The sequence below is a fragment of the Myotis nattereri genome (genome assembly GCF_964212035.1).
Source record: "Myotis nattereri genome assembly, chromosome: 3".
Taxonomy (NCBI): domain Eukaryota; kingdom Metazoa; phylum Chordata; class Mammalia; order Chiroptera; family Vespertilionidae; genus Myotis; species Myotis nattereri.
In genome coordinates, this window is record NC_138077.1 from 8,980,710 (window position 1) to 8,999,571 (window position 18,862).

The 18,862-nt window shown below is 56.0% G+C and overlaps 1 protein-coding gene across 2 annotated transcripts in view; it reads right to left on the reverse strand.

Moving 5' to 3' along the window:
- Positions 1–965: 965 nt before the first annotated feature.
- Positions 966–18,862, reverse strand: part of ITGB2 (integrin subunit beta 2) — a gene marked incomplete at its 5' end in the record, with an annotated part of 28,448 nt that continues 10,551 nt past the window's right edge. For both annotated transcript variants that reach the window (XM_081087285.1, XM_081087286.1), the window contains 15 exons: positions 966–1,770; positions 1,989–2,155; positions 4,257–4,486; positions 4,835–5,051; positions 5,191–5,435; positions 5,541–5,728; positions 7,247–7,387; positions 8,270–8,359; positions 9,523–9,618; positions 11,253–11,408; positions 12,415–12,656; positions 13,480–13,650; positions 13,893–14,073; positions 14,589–14,677; positions 14,927–14,987. In XM_081087285.1, the coding sequence (XP_080943411.1) occupies positions 1,708–1,770; positions 1,989–2,155; positions 4,257–4,486; positions 4,835–5,051; positions 5,191–5,435; positions 5,541–5,728; positions 7,247–7,387; positions 8,270–8,359; positions 9,523–9,618; positions 11,253–11,408; positions 12,415–12,656; positions 13,480–13,650; positions 13,893–14,073; positions 14,589–14,677; positions 14,927–14,987 (2,337 nt within the window). In that variant the 3' untranslated portion in view covers positions 966–1,707. The remainder of the gene's footprint in view (positions 1,771–1,988; positions 2,156–4,256; positions 4,487–4,834; positions 5,052–5,190; positions 5,436–5,540; positions 5,729–7,246; positions 7,388–8,269; positions 8,360–9,522; positions 9,619–11,252; positions 11,409–12,414; positions 12,657–13,479; positions 13,651–13,892; positions 14,074–14,588; positions 14,678–14,926; positions 14,988–18,862) is intronic.

The window sequence follows — 18,862 nt, forward strand, 5'->3', positions numbered from 1 at the left end:
TCCTTCGATCTTGCTCTAAATCGGTCACGTGCTTTCCTTCCCAGCACATGTCATTTGCAACTTTGTACTGGCTATGTGTTCCATGCACCTCCCTGAGGGCAGGAATGTATCTGTGTTTGTCCATGTTTTCTTCACGGTGACAGGCACTTAGCCATGCCCCATTAGTGCTTTATGAACAAATGGATGCTTTAAAAATCAAGAGTTATGCTGGGATTGTAATAAAGAGCCATACGTTTCCAGAGAAGACAGTAAGGACTAACATTATCTGAAAGTGTGTTTATGTATGAGATTGTGGACTCACAATTCACAACCCGTGTCCACATCCATCATCTCTCCTGTCTGTGCGACATGGAGATGAGCAACACGAAACGCTAATGTGGTTGCAGAGGGTGTTAAAGTCCTGGAGACCCTGGCCCTTTCCCGGGACCCCTGGATTCCCCACCCTGACGGGCTCTCACTGGCTACACCCAGACCTTGCTGACACGGTGCCAACTGGCAGGTGCCCACGTGTCTGGTTCTCACTCTGGGATAAGGCCATGACGGTAAGTACACAGGCTTGGCTGGTTCACTTGGCCAAATGGCACTGATCAGCCATGACTTCCAGGTACCCCTAGGAGATGGCTAGGGAGAAACCACTCACTTTAAACTCACTTGCTTCCCATACCCCTTGCCCCCAAGAGCAGGTAAGACCTGGAGAAGAGGTAAGGGATGCTCATTTCTGGGCTTGCTCCCCCTTGTTCAGGCTCTGTAGGGACCCTCTTTGGTGGGGCTGCCTCATGTCTTCTGAAATCTGCTTACATGTGGGGCAGGGAATGGGACCAAGAAAGGCCTTGCATGCATGGCCAACAGGTGAGGAAGGAGGCAAGAAAGCTGAACCCTGGGCCAGGGATTGAAGTTGGCATGAACCCTTTAAGCTTGTTGAGAGTGGGGTGGGGGAGGGAGGACATAGCCTGCAGAGCAAGCTCCCATGGAAAGAGTCTAGGAAAGTTTATTAATGTTTTCTATACATATGATTGGGGAACAGTGGAATCAATGGGTGTGATTCTATACCCTGATAAGTGCAACTATAAATATATTTTTACCGCCTTTCATCAGACCACCATCCTCATTTTTACACAGGAAAATATGGATCGAACCTCATAAGACTCCAGCGATCCCTTTTGCAAGTCTCTATCAGAAGCCGTACCAGTCAGAAGGTGGAACTGTGTCTCCTGAGGAGTCCACATAATCACCCTGTCATATCTGTCTTCTTTTTTTTAATCCTCACCTGAGGATATTTTTCCAATGATTTCCAGGGAGAGTGGAAGGGAAGGGGGGGGGGCGGGAGAGAGAGAGAGAGAGAGAGAGAGAGAGAGAGAGAAACATTGATGTGAGAGAGAGAGAGACATCAATTGGTTGCCTCCTGCATGGGCCCCTACCGGGGCTGGGAAACCTGCAAGCAAGGTATGTGCCTGTGATCAGAAACCGAACCCATGACCCTTGGGTGCATGGGCCAACGCTCTAACAACTAAGGAAAACTGGCCAGGGGGTATCTGTCATTTTGAGGGCAGAAAATAAGAGTGGATTTCTAGTTAATAGATGAAATTGTCAGGCGTTGCAAGCCACGTCCATGGAGCAGGGTCACGGTCAGTCAGCCTGGTGGAGGAGATGTGGTCTGGGGGTGATTCCATCAGGTCGGCTCAGACGACCTTATCTTCTCCAGTGCCCCTAACTCTCAGCAAACTTGGGGTTCATGACTGTCGTGGTGGCACTCTTGAAAAGGGGGTTATCCTGGTGAGAAAAGCAAATGAGACTTGTGAGCGCAGGGAAGGGAAGAGCTTAGATCAGGTGACCTTCCTGCAGGTTCTAGTCCCATTGGCAGGGCTTACACTCAGCAGCTCTGAGGATGGGGGCAGGCGAAAGCCAAGTGAGGGGGTTACATAGGGGCCAGAGGGCGAGACCCTCCACGCGGGACCAGCCGCCTCGGGCCCCCGGGGATGGCCACTCACGTTGTTCCACTGAGACTTGAGCTTCTCCTTCTCAAAGCGCTTGTACTCCCTGAGGTCAGTCAGGTGGGTCAGGGCTTTCCAGATGACCAGCAGGAGGACGCCGATCAGCACGACTCCTGCCAAGGTGCCACCTACGATGGCGCCTACGTTGGGACCTTTTGGACACTCTAAGGTGAGGAGGAAGCACATGCACACTGAGTGTCAGGTCCTCCCCAGGAACCAGGCCTCGTGCATGCCCCACCCCAGGTCACCGTGCAGTGCTCAGGTGGACAGAGCTTGCAGCCACTGGTAGTTGAGCGAACAACCTGACCCACTCCGGGTCAAGGCAAGGCTGGGGACAAGGCCAGGCCATGCAGTTCCAAATGCAACTGTGAGGACTCTTGTTTACAGAGAAAGAGGGCCCAGGTTACCAGCCAACCAGAGCAGAACATGGATGGGACACAGGTTGTGAACAGGCTCCAGCCGTGGGCAAACTATGGCCCGCGGGCCGGATCTGGCCCGTTTGAAATGAATAAAACTAAAAAAAAAAAAGACCGTACCCTTTTATGTAATGATGTTTACTTTGAATTTATATTAGTTCACACAAACACTCCATCCATGCTTTTGTTCCGGCCCTCTGGTCCAGTTTAAGAACCCATTGTGGCCCTCAAGTCAAAAAGGTTGCCCACCCCTGGGCTATGCTCTCGAGGCCACACGAGGGCTCATTGTAGGGAAGGGAGCTGACAACAGGTCTCAGTCTTGCAAGGGCCGTGGTGCAGTCGTGCGAGCGGCCGGGCATCCCAGCTGTGTCCCCTCAGCCTCTTTGAGAGGGAACAGGGTGGGGGTGCTGAGAGTTTGTGGGCTCCCCATGCTGCTTGTCTAAAGCCCTTAAACCAGTGGTTCTCAACCTTCCTAATGCCGCGACCCTTTAATACAGTTCCTCATGTTGTGGTGACCCCCAACCATAAAATTATTTTCATTACTACTTCATAACTGTAATGCTGCTACTGTTATGAATCTTAATGTAAATATCTGATATGCAGGATGTATTTAGGTGACCCCTGTGAAAGGGTCGTTCGACTCCCGAAGGGGTCGCGACCCACAGGTTGAGAACTGCTATTTAAACCATCCCATGGGACTCTGTTTACCATAAGTCCCAGCATCCCACATATGCTTTGTCATTGTCACCCCATGTACCTCCTGGAAATTAACCTAACCCACCACCTGTCATGGCCTGTGGATCCTGCCCCTGCCCCTCATTTCTCCTGATTAGGCCCCCGTGTTCCATCTATGGGCAGGTCCCTCCTCTGTTCTCAATACTCCAGGGCCCAGCCCAACCCACCCCATCCATCTTCACATTTAGCCACCGGACCTCAAGCAGCCCATCCAGGTCTGTGTCCACCTGGCCCCTCGAAGTCCTATGTTCACTCGCCCTCCCCTCCTCCCCGACGGGTCTGCGTCTGGTTTTTGAAAACACGGTTCAGACGTGTCCCTCACGCTCCTGAAATTCTGCTAAGGGCTTCCGACTATGTTTGAAAAGAGACCCGAAGGCCTCCCCCGGCTCCCAGGGCCCTCGAAGGACAGGCCTCTGACGGCACACCCTCTGTCCCCCATGTCTGGATGCTCTCATCCTCTGCTCTGAGCTGCAATGTGTCCTCCTTGGAGAGACCTGTTAACCTCTGACCTCAGGAAGCATCCGCTGACATGGCCTTTGCACCTTGGGTCCCCAGCCGGAGGCCCCGCTCTCTCCCCATCATGGTGCTAGTGTTCTGGGGTGTTGGTGGAGTGGGTCCAAACCCATTGCACATGAAACCCGTGATGACAGGGTTGGTGTTTCCATGCCCTTCACCATTTTGGGGGCCTGGTACTGACCCCGAGCTGAGCAAGCGGACAGTGAGCAGCGCTTGGGAAATGCGGCACCTGGTCGCTCAGGGCCCCTGGACCCCCACTCCAGGGCTGAGCTCTGAGCATGCAAATTGTCCACCTCAGGCCACATAGCTGTCCCTGGACGGGGCTCCAGGACCGGGTCAGTGTCCGTGGGTGACCACCAGCTTGGGTCATGAATTCCCTCCAGTGGCGTCCTGTCCCCTTGAGCCAAGGGCACAGTCCATCCCATCCACTGCCCGTCATGCACCAGGAGGTGAGGTCAGAGACAGGGAGAGGGTCTGGGGCAGGCGGACCACAGTCCGGGACGCCCTCCTGACCCCGCCAGTCGGCCTTCCCACAAGGAGAGGGCCCTGCGCATCAGCCAGAGTTCCGGCCCCCATGTCCCACCTGGCAGGGCCTCACCTCGCATCTCGTCCACGAGGATTTCATATGTGTTCCTCCCGTCCAACTGCCACAGGGTGTAGGTCAGCCAGCAGCCCTCTGAGTCCCGCTCCCTGCACTTCCGGGTCAGCTTGGGGTTATTGGACCGACCCGGATTAGGAGGCTCTCTCGGCTCTTTCAGGCCCTGACATGCCTCAGAGCAGTTCTTCATGTAGGGGCCCTTGTTGAATTTCCGGCACTCAGCACAGTAGCTGTGGGAGAGCCACTGTGTGAGCACGCGTGCGACCAGGAGGGAGATGGTGTGAAGCATGAGAGAGTGCCAGTCTGGCACCAGGGTGGCAGGTGGGGCTGGTCCTGGGTGCTGTGGGGCTGACACTGGTGCCTGTGTGGCTGGGGGGCGGGAGGGGGAGGTGGTGCTCTGGGGAGGGAGGTGGGCAGAGCCCCTGGGACCTGGAAGCCTGACAGATGGGCAGCGACCCAGAGCTGAAGGACAGCAGCAGGCGCGCGGAAGGCCCCCGCCTCCCCCTGGGGCCTCAGCCGGGCGGTGGGTTTCTGCTGGGAGCTGGCACGCGCACCGGCCCGGTGGAGGGAGCGCTTACATGTACTCGCTGCAGGGTGACGAGCAGCCCAGGCACTCCTCACAGAAGGGCAGCAGGTACTCCTTGTCGCACTGGCACACGTTGCAGAGGCACTGGCCGCGGCCGCTGCACACGGACCCCCCCTTTCGGCAGCCGTCTGTGGACTGTTGGCACTGGCAGGCCGAGCCCTCGAAGCCCGGTTTGCAGAGGCACTTGCCGCAGCGGCATTCCCCACGATCTGGGAGACAGCGGGGTCACCGCAGAGTCACCCCCCACCCCCCGCCAGCTGGCCTTCCACTCACCAGGGCCCAAACCCGGGACCTGCTCCTGGGGGTCTGTCTGTCCCTCTGTCCCCAGCACCACCCCTGAGAACTCACCGGCCCCTCCGCAGATCTTGCCATCGTAGCGCTCACAGTTCATGTTGTCACACTCGCAGAACTGCCCAAAGATCTTCTTGTTGGGCACGTCGCTTGTGTGGCACACGCACTGCCCGCAGATGCAGTCCCCTAGCCCCGAGCAAATGATGGAGCTGTTGTCTTTCCGGCAGCTTCCTTCCAGATCCTGGCTGCTCCGGCCCTGAGTCTGGCACTCACAGTTCTTCCCCATGTAGCCGGGATCGCACCTGGAACGGGAGGGACACCGCTCAGGGCTCCTCCCCCAGGGCCCGCTGCTGCTGCCTGTGACTCCTGCCCCAGAGGGTGGGGGTGGGGGTGGGGGTGGGGCTCACTTGCAGATGCCACACTCCACAGAGCCCTTGCCACCGCAGATGCTGCGGTCCTGCGTCCGGTCCCTGCACTGGCACTCGCACTGGGGAAGGATGCTCACGGTCACCGTGTCTGTGAAGCCCAGCGCCCGAATGACAAATGACTGCTCCTGGACACACTCTGTGGCCGTGACCTTCACCTGGAAGGTGACCTGTGTGGGGAACAACAGGACTCAGGAGAGGTCAGGACCCCGCTTCCAGGCATGAAGGATGCAGGCCTCAGGGTCCCGAGAGGGAGTCGATGGAGGTTGGGGCAGGGAGAGAGCACTGAACGCTAGGGTTTTCTCTGGAACTTGGGACTAGAGATGAGAAAACGGTGAGATCCTGGAACGTGGCAGTAGCAGGCGCATGGGGCTCCCTGACCCACCGACCCCCGTCTCTGGCTGGGACTTGGGCCGCGGGGATGGTTCTTAGGATACTTTCTATCGCACAAGCGTTCCAAAGGATTTTAAAAGGACTTTGTAAAGAACATGTACTTTGTCCCTAAGTCCAGCATGCTAAGGTGCCCGAATCCCACAGGAGGTCCTAAGTTCTGAGTGCAGAATTGTGTTCTGACCTTGAATAAAGGGTCAAGATCATGCCTGGGAGGACGGGGTGGGACAGAGCACAGTCCCCACCAGCCACACGCACACTTGAAGTGGTCACCACCAGCACTGAGCTTCAGGGAGCGCCGGCTTGTCGGGAGCAAGGCACCCCCTGCCCAGCCGTGGTTCAGTGGTTGATTGTCGACCATGAACCCGAAGGTCACTATTTGATTCCCGGTCAGGGCACATGCCCCAGCTGTGGGCTCCATGCATACAGGGGGCAGCCAATCAATGACTCTCTCTCATCATTGGTGGTTCTGTCTTTCTCTCCCTCTCCATTCCTCTCTGAAATCAATAAAAACATATTTTTAAAAAGAGAGCAAAGGCACCCCCAAATCAATTTTAATGAATTTCCAGACGGTACATTAACAAAAAGCAGAAATGTCAGGAAAAATGTGTGTAAAAGAAGCAAGCAGCCAACCCCAGGATTGAGTAAATTCCCGTGTGAATCACGTAGGGCAAGAAGGAGATATTTTGGTAAAAATTCACAGGTAACATTTAGTAAGTAACGTTTGAAGAAATCCTCATGCCATGTTGTAAAATGTAATATAGGCAACTATTTTTGCTAAATATTAGTTCACAGCCAGTGAAAGAAAAATTTAATTGTTGTGGTCATAATCAATTTAAAATACGAGGAGGGAAATAAGCCAGTGCTTATTTCTATTCATCTGCTTGGCCCATGCTTTAATGTTTTCAGCAAACAAACAAAACCATAAATCAGGAAAACCAACCCAGACGCGTAGTGTGTGAAAGGAATGTCCTTCTCTGCGGGGACACGCTGTTCCAGCGTCTGCTCCCAGGGGGCGCTGCAGACCTCGCGGTCATTATGGCTACACTAGGGACATCTTCGGTGTTGATACCCAGGGTGATCCTGCCAAGGATGGTGCCAAGTGCCCCACCTGCTCCCCCTGAACAGGTACAATATAAACTTACACCATTTCGCCTCTGCGGGGATTTTAAAGGAAGGGAACTGGACCTCTGGTGGACCTCGGGCTCCTGCCCCTGACTTGTTCCTGAGCCCCTCCCTTATACCTGGGCGCACTTCCTTCTAGCTGTCCCTGGGGGAATGTTGGGGTGGAACCTCACCGGAACGTTGATCTGGACGCCGTCACAGTCCCCTCTCGGCTGGTTCACTTGCGAAACTCCGTTGCTGCAGAAGGAGTCGTAAGTGACTCTCAGGGTGTCGGGGAGGTTGTTATGGTCCAGAAAGACTCTGGAGGAGAGTTTCTGCGGGCAAAGAGTGGCTGCTGATTAGGGAGGGCCGTTCTGCTATCCCCAGGCCTTTCCAGGCGATGCTTTTGCACACCTTCCCATTTCGCATCCCTCTCCCTTCGCCCACAGGCACACTGAGAGCTGGGTAGGTGCTTGGTCCTGTGTCCGTGCAGCAAGTGTGGGGGTTACCAACACCACAGCCCTGCCCTCAAGACAGGCCAATGAAAGGACCAACGTGGAGACTGACCACAACCCCATGAGAATAGGGGCTTGGCCATCCCACTCACCACTGAATCCCCAGTGCCTGGCACAGGTAGGAGTGGAAAACTATTTAAGTGCATGGGAGACAGAGAGAATGAGACAGAAAGACAGTCAGAGAGACAAAAAAAAGAGGGGGAGAAATAGAGAAAAAGAAAGACAGAGTGGGGGAGGGGGGAGGGCAGAAAGATGGTGAATGAGCATCATTTCAGGAAATATGGGAACATCCACAGGCAGTGGCTGGGGTGCAGGAGGGCCTGTTTTGGGGGTACAGGGCTCCAAGAGCATACAAGGAGCCATCAGAACCTCCTCGATGGGGCTCTAACTAAAGTCAATGGCTTCAGTGTGTATCGGGTGCTCCCGTGAGCTTGGCTCGGGGAGGACATCAGGACCTTTGGCCATGAACCTGGGGTCCATGTTTCAGAGAAGACACTGGTGAGGAGGGTCAGATGTGGCCCATACCACGCCATCAACACGATAGGACACAGCTGCCCTGTGGGAAGCCCAGGGCCAGTTTGTTCACAAGGCCCAAGGGTGTTGCCTGCAATGCACTCCTGTCCAGACCACCCTTTTATTGACCTGCAGGGGGGTGGCATCTGTGCTGAGTGTCTGGCCCCCAGCAAAGCACCCAGGACTCACATTGTAGGCATCCTTAATGAGCTGGACCACGTTGCTAGAATCTTCTGACAGCTCTCCAACCGCCGACTTGGGGATAATCTCGGTGAGCTTCTACAAGGCAAGAAGATCAGGTGGGTCACAGGTAGAACTCTGGGGAGAATGGAGACCTCACATCTACTGGCTGGCCACACCCCAGAGGGTTCCTTCTAGCCTGTAAGATGATTCAAACTGTCACCCCCTCCACCCGATTTCTTACAGTCTTCAGTTAAGACAGCGCATGGTCAGTGGTGTGCTGGTAAATTGTTAACATCGGGTTCTCAGGGGGAAAAACCCTGAGTTGTAGCATTTGCCAATTTCCTTGGTGTAAATACTCCCCCTGGGTGGATTTCACACTACCGACATCACTGAACATCGAGCTGTGGAGAGATGTGGCTTAGACAGTGTTCCCACCACGCAGATATGACCGGCAGAAACAATCAGGGCATAGGTTATTGGAAATCTGCCAAAGCAGGGGCTAGGGGTAAGTTTGGAGCATTTCAATGAGTTGATGTAATTCAGTTTTAATAATGATCGTGTTAGGAATAATGTGATAATCTGCTCTAGCAGGCCAGGGTCAGCTGGTTCAGCTATGTCCGTGGGTTAGCAGGCCCGAGCACCTATAATGCAGGCAGACCTGAGGCCAGCCTCCAGGGAACCTTTGGCCACTTCCTCCCACATACTCGCCTTAGCCTGGTTTGAGGGACTCACCATCACTCATGGATGATTGCTCCAACACTTTCTCTTACAGAATTGATGGTTGGGTCAATTTCCTGCCTCAAAGGCCTGCTGTGACTCACCAGAGTGGAGTTTAGTCACCTCCATGGAGCTCACAAGGGCCATTCAGCCTGGCCACCAACCCCCTCCAGCCTCCACCACCCACTCCCCGCCCCCCGCCCCCCAGCTGTGGGTCTCTGCTGTGGTTTGAGAAAGTGGGACTAATCCACAACACTTGCTATGTCGAAGCAAAATGAAAATGTCAGAACCAATGCCAAGATGTACACCACAAATATGCTAAATTTCAAGGAAAACCATCCTCTTCATCCACACAGAAATATCATGTGGCAGAAAGAGGCCTCGAACTCCCTAACCACACAGTGTTCATGCTCCGAAACTCATGGCCCCACGTGGCCTCCTGCCCCAGACGCCCGCCCGGCACGCAGAAGCAGAACTCAGCCTGTGGCAACGCTGAAATGGCCGTATCCTGCCCTGTTGCTCAAGACCTCAAGGCCACTTACTTCATAGGTTTTCACCATTTTCTTGGTTACAGCAAAGATGGGCTGGATGTTGTTTTCAGCCAGTTTATGTGCCAGCTGGCCCACGGACGGGTAGTCCTGAAGAGGAGACACCCAGTCAGGTAGCCCAGGGCCAGGCAAGCTGCCCAGGCCAACCACCCACACCACGCAGCAGAGGTGACTGCGCGGGGCCCAGAGGCTGAGCCCGTCCACGTGCTGTCCATGGAGCCCTTCCGAATGATATTGACAAATGCATAAAATAGCAGGATTCAAAGGGAAACCAGTTATATCAAAACACAGTGAAGAATGTTGAGACTGAGCCCAGCAATAACTTGCAAGAAGGGCTCTTAGTGTAACTGGGCTCAAATTTAAAAACAGAACCTAGAAGCCATTACTGAACAGGGGCCTGTCGTGCATGACACACTCCAGGGAGAAATCTGTACTAAACTGCCTGCCTCTTTTTTTAAAAAAAATTCATCTTTATTGTTGAAAATATTACAGATGATCCTCTTTTCCCCCCACTGACCCCCTCCTGCCTGCACTGCGCTCCTGCCATCGGAGGCAGTCCTCATAAAGAAGCTCCTGGAATTGTGTTTCAACTAGTTGGACTGAGACTTTCCAGGTCCAATTGGCGCTACACGGTTAGATCCCCATCAGCATCTTCCCTGACCAATCAGAGTGGCTCCATTCTGACCAATCAGGATAGTGCTTTTTGGACCAATCAAACTGTGAGGATTTGGAATCCTCATTTGCCTGAGAAGGAACCAATCAATGATCAGGGGCAGGGACTTCTCTCTAAATAAGTCAGCTCCCCTCTAGCCTGGTAGGGGAGGCATTTTCCCTTTCCACCAAAGGCTGTATTTCCCTGTGTCGAGCTGCTAGCACTTGAGCAGCGCGGAGCCACTCAGCAGACTGGGCCACTGCGGACTGGAGCAGAGCAGAGTGTCTAGCCCGAGGGGTGCCAAGCTGCAGCACCAGGGCTGAGGGGCCACCCTGGGCAACCTCACAGTCATGCTTTATCATAATTGAGCTGTTTGCACGTGGTGATTCCCATTGGCATGGAATTGGCACCGACAACCATCCGTTGACAAGAAAATGTTAAACATGTGGCCTGCTTTTGAGCAGTGCCCTAAAGAAGAAACCTAACGGCCAGTCACCACTCCCCGACGTGCAATGTAGAGACGAGAGTGAACATAATCTTCGAGTCTCTGCGCTTGTGCGGTGCTGGGAATCCCTCTGACTTCTATCAGGGGCAAAACCTCACCCGCCACCCCCAGCACAGGGCACCTTATTTTCATAAATGAGGGACAGTCTCAGTTTCAGGCAGAGGTTCACCAGAACCTCAGGTGGTGTCTCTTTCCTGCCCAAGTTGTGGACCCCTGAAATCTACCCACCAACACCCTCCCTGCATCTATAGGCTCTGGGTGGAGATCGCCTGAGTTGTACCATCTCAGAGGTGCTTCGCAGCGCCCAGAGTTTACGATTTCAGGGTGCAGAGGATCATTGGCAGCAGGCCAGGTGAAAGGTGGTGGCTCAGGCCCGCGATGCACCCCCCTTTCCCGCCCCTCTGACTCTCCAGATGTGCTCTCTCAGCTGGCCTGGAGTGACCTTGGTCTCCGGTCTCCCTGGATAGATCTATAGACACCCCTGGAATTCCCCTTTTGGCCGTGTTTCCTCGGCAGTCCCTTGTGCTATGTCCCCTCCCAACGAGGACCCGAGGGAGGGGCACTCACAAACTCATTGCTTCTTTTGTACATGCTGTCCTCCAGGTGGCAGTGGCCATCGTTGGGGGTCAGGATGGCTCCCAGCTTCCCATCGCCTGCAAAGTGGAAGCCATCATCCGTGGCGAACACCAGCAGCCGCGTGACGTTGCGCCAGCCAATTTCCTCCTGAGAAAGAGAAGAGAAGGCGGGGTTACCTGCCTTGGTTTCCTTCGTGGGGCCCTCACAGAGGAGAGCTGACAAGGTGCTGTGCCCCCCTACCCCCCGGGGTGGTTCCAGGTGGGACGACCCAGAGGCAGGACCCAGGCCTGGACCAGCTTCTCAACTCGGGTCCAGGCTCCAGTGCCTGGGGCTGGAGGTACTTCTTTACAACAACAAGTTCCCAAATGCCCAGTGAATGTGTGGGACAGACACTGAGGAGACTGCAATGCCTGTTTATAGAAAACACGTAGTCCTCTGAGGCCCAATCAGTGCAAACCTGAGCCTAAATCCGAAGGAACTATTCCCAAAGAAGAAAAGAAAATACTCGTAGAAATGTGTATCACAACGTAAAAATGCTGCAGACACAAAGAGCAAAGAACTCAAGGGGCCCCCAAACGGGAGATGAGTCAGGCACATTCGCCACACGCGTGTTATCACAGTGTCATCACACGCAAATGAAGTGTGTGCCTGCGACACAGGGACAATCCGCAGAGAAGCTGGAGGATTGGAAGCCAGTTTGCAAAGGATCGGGACTGAGTGGTCAAAAACATGGGGTTGGTGGTATTGTACTATTTACATCATAAATCCAGTGAGTGGGCCGACGCGGCAGGACTCCGCAGGCGAGCGGGCAGCCAGGGGCAGGGGAGGCCACTGGGGGAGGGACAGGCCAGACATGGCCACCTAAGCCACACGACATGGTAGAGCCTCAGAGGACGTCCCTTATTTCCCGAGGGGCGGAGGTTGGGGGTGATTCTGCTCCAGGAACCTCCAGGATCTGACTGCTCGGTGGTCATACAAGATCCTTTGCTTATATTTAGGCTTGAGAAGATGTTCCCCACACCACAACTAATAGTGACATTTCTGGGTGACTGGAGGGTGCCCTAAGGTGCTCAAGGTGAAGGTGGCTCCTGTGGCTGCGGGACTGAGGTCCCCATCGGGGAGATCCGGGGACGGGGCAGGGACAGGGCCTTACCAGGCAGGCTGCGACCTGCATCATGGCATCCAGCCCACCCTCAGGGGCGTCCAGGTTCCCAGAGATCAGCTGCTTCCCGACCTCTGTCTGGAACTGGTTGGAGTTGTCCGTGAGCTTCAGCACATGCTTGAAGGCAAACGGGGGCTGGCACTCTTTCTCCTTGTTGGGGCACGGGTTCCGGAGCTTCTCGGGGTGCGTGTTGACAAAGGGGAGCACTGTCTTGTCCACAAAGGACCCGAAGCCTGAGGGACAGCAGGGGTAAGTGTGGGAGGGAGAGGTGGCACCAGGTGGTGGGAGGACAGGGCCATAAGCCCAGGGGGCAGGGGAGGCCATGAGGGTGGAAGAGCCTTGGTTTCCCTACTTGGTACAGAGCAGGGGAGAAGGTAAGATCGCCCGTGGGGTGTGTGTGTCCAAGTGTGTGCACATGTGTACAGTGGGGCCTTGACTTGCGAGTGTCCCGACTAACGAGTTTTTTGAGATACCAGCTGTCTCTCCTCCGGCTTTTTGCATTGAGTTGATAGAGTAATTTGAGTTAACGAGCTCCTTAACGAGCTCGGTCTCTGAACAAATTAAACTCGTAAGTCAAGGCCCCACTGTAATTAGGTATGTATGTGAGTGTGTGTGTCCCCACATATGGAGACAACCGCCCGAGGGGGGCAGAGATGAGGGTGGGATGTTCCATTTCCCTCACACACATGCACACACATGCTTGTCAAGCGCTGAGGCCCCTTGGCCCTGAGGTCAGGGCTGTGAGTGTGTGTGTGGTTATTTCATTAACGCTGTGATTACTCTGCAGTCTATATACGTTTATGATCTTTAGTTTTTAATAACTAGCACTGTAGGACTGTTGTCTTTCAAACATATTGAAGATCAAACAAAAGGAGACGGAGGGAGAGGAGGGGGGGCAGTGTCAGGAGAGCCGGCCCCGGGTATGGCCTTGGTGAGGATGCACACAGGAGCACTGCATGAAGCCCCCAGCCCCTGTCCCTCAGGACGGGGTGGGAGGAGGTGTGTGGGCCGCAGGGCCAGCTGAGAGTCTAGCAGGACTCAGTGGGTTGACCTCACCAATGCGGCCAGACTCGGTGATTTCGTTGAGGGCCCGGAGGAGGTCACCCCCCAGCTTCTTGACGTTGATGAGGTCATCAAGCATGGAGTAGGACAGGTCCATCAGGTAGTACAAGTCGATGGGGTAGCCCTTGGCGCGCCGGAAGGTCACATTGAACGCAGCCTCCTGACCTGCCGTGGGGATGCGAGAGAGCGAGGGGCAAGTTGGTTTGGGCAAAGCTGGTGTAAATGGTTACTTGGGCTGCTGGCTGCAGGACTTATCAGAACCTTTACTCGGCCAGGAGTACCTGGCCTTCTGAGAGGGGAATAGAAGGGTGTTTTCCAGGTGATTTTTCCCTCCTTTTTACACAGAACATAGGGCTGAAAGACACCCGGGTCCCCAGCCACAGAACCCCAGTCCTAACCAAGCCTACCTGGTCTCAGGTGGAGCTTCACTCTCTGTGGGAACAGCTGCTTCTGGCCCCCCTGCTGGTTCTCTGTGGTCTCAGCGAGGCTTCTGGGGTCCATGATGTCATCGGCTGCACAGCCCTTAGACAGCAGCTGTACTCTCGTGTCACAGCGAACAGAGTCGGGCTCCCCTGGCCTGGAGAAGTTCTGGGAGGAGAGTCACAAAGAAGGAGGAGAAATAGGGGGGGCCCACGCTGTGGGCGTTGTGTGAGGCTGACCTGCAGGGTCACTTGAAGAGGCTGACCCTCCTCGTTTGCCCTGGCACTCAAGACAACCATCCTTATGATACAGGGTTGACGTGGGGAGCTGGACAGTCCCGGGGAGACACCCATCTCCGATAGCTTCTCCCTCAGGCTCCCAGACCACATCAGAGTGTGGGACAGTCAGTCGGCCACTGCCTCCAGCAGCAGCCCACACGGGGCCTGTCCTGACCTAGCACAGCCTCCCTCTCTGGTTAGCCTCCAAGATGCCCTAGGACAGGGGTCGGGCCTGTCTGTCTGTCTCTCTGTGAGTCAGCCACCCTGAGACCTGTTCACAGAGGTTCTGCTCCTGTCCCGCTAGGAAAGGACCTGGGGAGGGTCCTGGGCGCCCGCAGTTTCAGAGGCAGAGAAAGGGGGTCAAGCCCGGGAGGTGGAAGGACTGGCCAGGAAGGAAGCTCTTACCGGCTTCAGGCACCAGGCGCAGCCGGGCCCCGACTCGATGCAGTCCCGGCAGGTGTTGACCTTGTACTTGTTGCACTCCTGGGAGAGGACTGGGGGCGAGATGAGACCAGCTCTGCCTCATCAAAGCCGGTTGGCACAAGGGGCTGCTATCATGGACGGGGTGGACAAATGGCTAAGCCCGCTAGCAGGGTGTGGAAGGAGAAGGAGGGATAGCAGAAGCACCAGGAAGGATGGGATCAACCAGGGGTGTGTGTCTGCCAGGATCCAGGGAGGGGACTCCTGGAGGCTTGGCGGGCAGGACCCATCATTCCTGACGAGGAATGTCCCACAGAACTCACCAGACCCGAGGAGGAGCAGAGCCCACAGGGTGAGCAGCAGGGCGTGCTGACGCAGCATGTCCTGTGGAGGGACAGGTCTCAGTGACAGGTCCTCACACCCAGAGTCTGGGGCTGACAACCCACGGAGCCCTCCGCACGAGCCTGGAGATGCAGAGCCAGGAGGCCCTGTCCCTGCTGCGGGTGGCGTTTGGCATCTGGACGAGGCCAGCACAGGCCTGTCTTCGTGACTGCCCTGCAAGGCAGCTATCAGAGCCCTGACCTGCCGGCCTCCCAGGATGAGCAGAGAGGGGGCCTCAGGCCAGTAGCACACATGGGTCCACTTGTACTTGTCCACCCACACCCACACCCACACACCCACACCACACAAGTGCACACACATGCACGTACACACCCCCATACCCATCACACCATCATATGCATATTCACACAGGGCATACACATGCACACACATGAGCCATACATCTCACACATGCATACATGCGTGCACACACCCCACACATCACAAACAAATGCATACCTACCACACACACACTTGGTGCCACACACCCTGGGTCAGGGTCGTGGGGCCCTTTGTTCTCCCTGAGTCCTCAGTGAACTGAGCACTGAGCTCGGAGCAGGCTCGGGAGGCCCAGCCTCGGGCAGGTGGCGGCAGCAGAGAAGGCGCTCTGCACCTGGGGCGCTCCTGCACTGAGGAGCGAGGGAGGGCTATGCAGAGCCGCGACCTGCCTGTCCAAGGCACGAGCTGTAGCTGGCCATTATTTTGCTTTCCTTGATGTACACCTGCCGTCTTTACAAACCCAGTGCCAGGGGGGAGGCGCGGACAGGGCATCGAGGAAAGTGGCTCATGCAGTGGTCACTGCTGATGCTCCCAGAAGCACCATGTGGCTGCAGGGTCGGAGGCCTGGCGTTCTAGTTCCTTTCTGGTTCTCACCCACCGCCCACCGGGCAGGGGCCAGAAAAGGAACGTCGCGGGGGCTGCAGACCCAGCCTGGGCACAAAGCAGCAATGACCCTTCAGAACACCAAGGAGGGAGGCTGGGCTTCCTGGGTGGGTGGCTTCCAGGTCTGAGAACCCTGCAGCTGACTGTGACCTTTTATCTGACACCAAGGAAGCGGAGAAGGTGCTGAGAAGCTGGCAGCCAGGAGGTGGCAGGCAGGAAGGAGCTGTTCTTTATCAGAAGCAAACATCAGCTCACCCTGGAGGTAATGCAAATGCCAGTTGCTCTCCCCGGGGCGGGCCTCTGAGGTTCCTGGGGCACCCTGCCGCCAACACCCTGCCTCCAGGTGGTGGTGAGCCTCTAGGGAGGCCTCAGAGCCCCCAGTCGGTGTGGGTCTACCCAGGCTGGCAGAGGCCCAATCCAGAGCCCACCTGCCTGTTCTGGGGCCTGCGTGGCTCCTGCCGTGGCCTGTAGGGCTCTGGGAGAGTGTGGTCCCTGCTGTGGGTCTCGGGGTGCACCCTGTGGGTGGATTCTTCCCTCCCCACTCCTCTCCCACCCTGCCCAAGTTCCTGTCTTTTTGAGGCTCCCCACCAAGGTTATACTTAGGACCCAGAAATGTCAAAGCAGAACCCTTGATTCTTCCAGAACGGGTTGAAAGCAGAACTCCTGTTTCTCTGGCTTCCTGGGCCACAGCAGGCCAGCCTGAGAAGCGGTTTCAGTTCACTCTGGGCCCCCCATTTGTGGACTCCCAATCATGGGCCCTGGGGCTCAGGCCAAGGCTGGTCTCAGCTCTCCATCTGGGCACCCCAAAGTTTGGCGGCTGGACTGGTGCCTGAGTGTGCCCACTGAACACTCAGCTGACTGCACTGTCCCAGGGTGCAAGGTCCAGTCGACCCCAGGATAGCACCCCACTTCTGAGGCTGAGGCAGCTCCAAGCAGAAGACAGTGAGTCCCCTCCCCAAGCATCCCATCCATGCTGTTGTCTGGCGAAGTGAACGGATCCCCCCAGGTCTGGGGCAGGACCTGCAAATGCAGCTCTGCCCTCCCTCCTATGGCCACAGACCTGAACCCCCAAATATTCACCACAACCAGCTTGTGTGCTCCCCAGGTCCTCACACAGGGAAACTGAGGCCCGAGCAGCAGCAGGACCTGGGCACGATTTCCTCAGCGCACTTCCTCCCACAGTGAGGGGAGTGCACCTTGGTTAGGGCAGGGCCCGCAGGCCACAAGGTCCTGACCTTGACCACAGGAAGCCAGGCAGGGGTGGGTAGGGGGCTGCCCTCTCCCCAGTGTTACTTCTAATTTCCTGCAGCACAGGGACGGCCACTGCGGATGCCTCACCCCAACCCACAGGCAAGTGGGGGCGGGACACCCGGCACATGGTGGCTCTGGGCGCTCAGAGGGCAGATGGAGGGAAGGAGGCAGATTGAGGAGCCCAGGAGTCAGCCCTCCTCTCAGCGATGGGCAAGCTGGGCCAGGCAGGACTCTCCTCATGGGACCTCGGGGCGCAGGCCCACACTGGCTGTGCATGGCAGCCAGAACCAGACCTCAGAGGCCAGGGCCTTGCCTGAATCCGGGTTGTGGACACACAGAGACCAAGCCCTCCTCCGGGCGTTGTTCTGAGGCTGCCTCAGCAGGCGCAGTGCCTGAGCCTGGGTGGCAGGCCTGCCTCAGCAGCTCATTCTGCCTCAGTTTCCTCTGTGTGACTGGAGAGGACAGGCTTGGAGAGTGATCATGTGTAGAGCGGCCTCGGCACCTGGCACCCAAGGGCCCTAGACTCGCAAGGACAGCCGGCGGGAGAATGAGCAGGCAAGTGGGAGGCCCAGGCTGAGCCAAGGAGAGAGGGCAGGGCCAGGGGGAAGCAGGGCGCAGGCTCCAGCCAGGCCACCTGAGCCTAGGCCTGTAGAGCTCATGCCAGAGGTGGTCCTCTGATGGGCAGCTCCTTGCCACCCTTCTTCTGCCAGAGGCCTGAGTGCCCTCCCACCAGCCAGGCCGCAATCTCTCTGGATCCAGGAAGCACCCCTCACCAAGACTCAAGGTGCAAATCCCTAAGTTAGGCGCTTTGAGAAACCCCAGGCCCCACTGGCCAGTGAGGACCTGGACCCTGCCCACCAGGAGAGAGATGGCACAATCGAGGGAAACTGTAGGAGGTGGTGTCCCCAAGTCCTCTGTACCAGCCAGCTTCCCCAGAGCCCGGGCCCAGAGCCCTCCCCCCCTCCACACCACATGAATGCAGCTACAGGGGGTCCTCCCTCACCACAAACAAAGCACCAGTCGGGTTCTGAGATGCAGAAGGAGCATCAGAAGGAACACACACTCCTTCCAAATCATACTCACTCACATGAAAAAATATCCATATTTGGTAAATGACAGACGAAAAAGGGAACATTAGAAGAGAAATACAACTTTGGGCAAGAAGCAGGGGGAAGCACTGCGTTTGAGTCAGGATGAGAAGCTGGTGTCGGTTCAGGCTTCCCGTCAAAGATGGAGGCTCTGCCAAAGTACGAACCCTCAGATGAGGCCACTCAAGCTGCCACAGCCACACTGACCATCAGCACTTGCCCTGAGAGCTTGCCCTTGACTGCTGGGGTCAGAGAATAAGCCCTCCTGAGTGCTAGCTGACAAGAGACCACAAACCAAGCAACAGGGAGCTGTGAACAGAGATGATGCTCTGGGGAGGAGAGTGAGAAGGAAGAGAAGGCAGGGGTCCCTCTTTGCCCAGGTGTATGAGTCAGAGCTGTTTTATGGAGAAGAAAAGCAAACATCTGCAATGGATTTTAAAGAGGCCTCAGCCTTTTAAAATCAAAGACAGAGTGTTAGCATGGGACCTGTTTTATCTGCTTTATCCTATATAATAAAAGGCTAATATGCAAATCAACCAAACAGTGGAATGACCGGTTGCTATGATGTGCACTGACCACCAGGGGGAGCGCCACTCAGCCAGAAGCCCTGAGACAGGCTCATAGCTGGCGGGAGCAGTGGCAGTGGCAGGAGCCTCT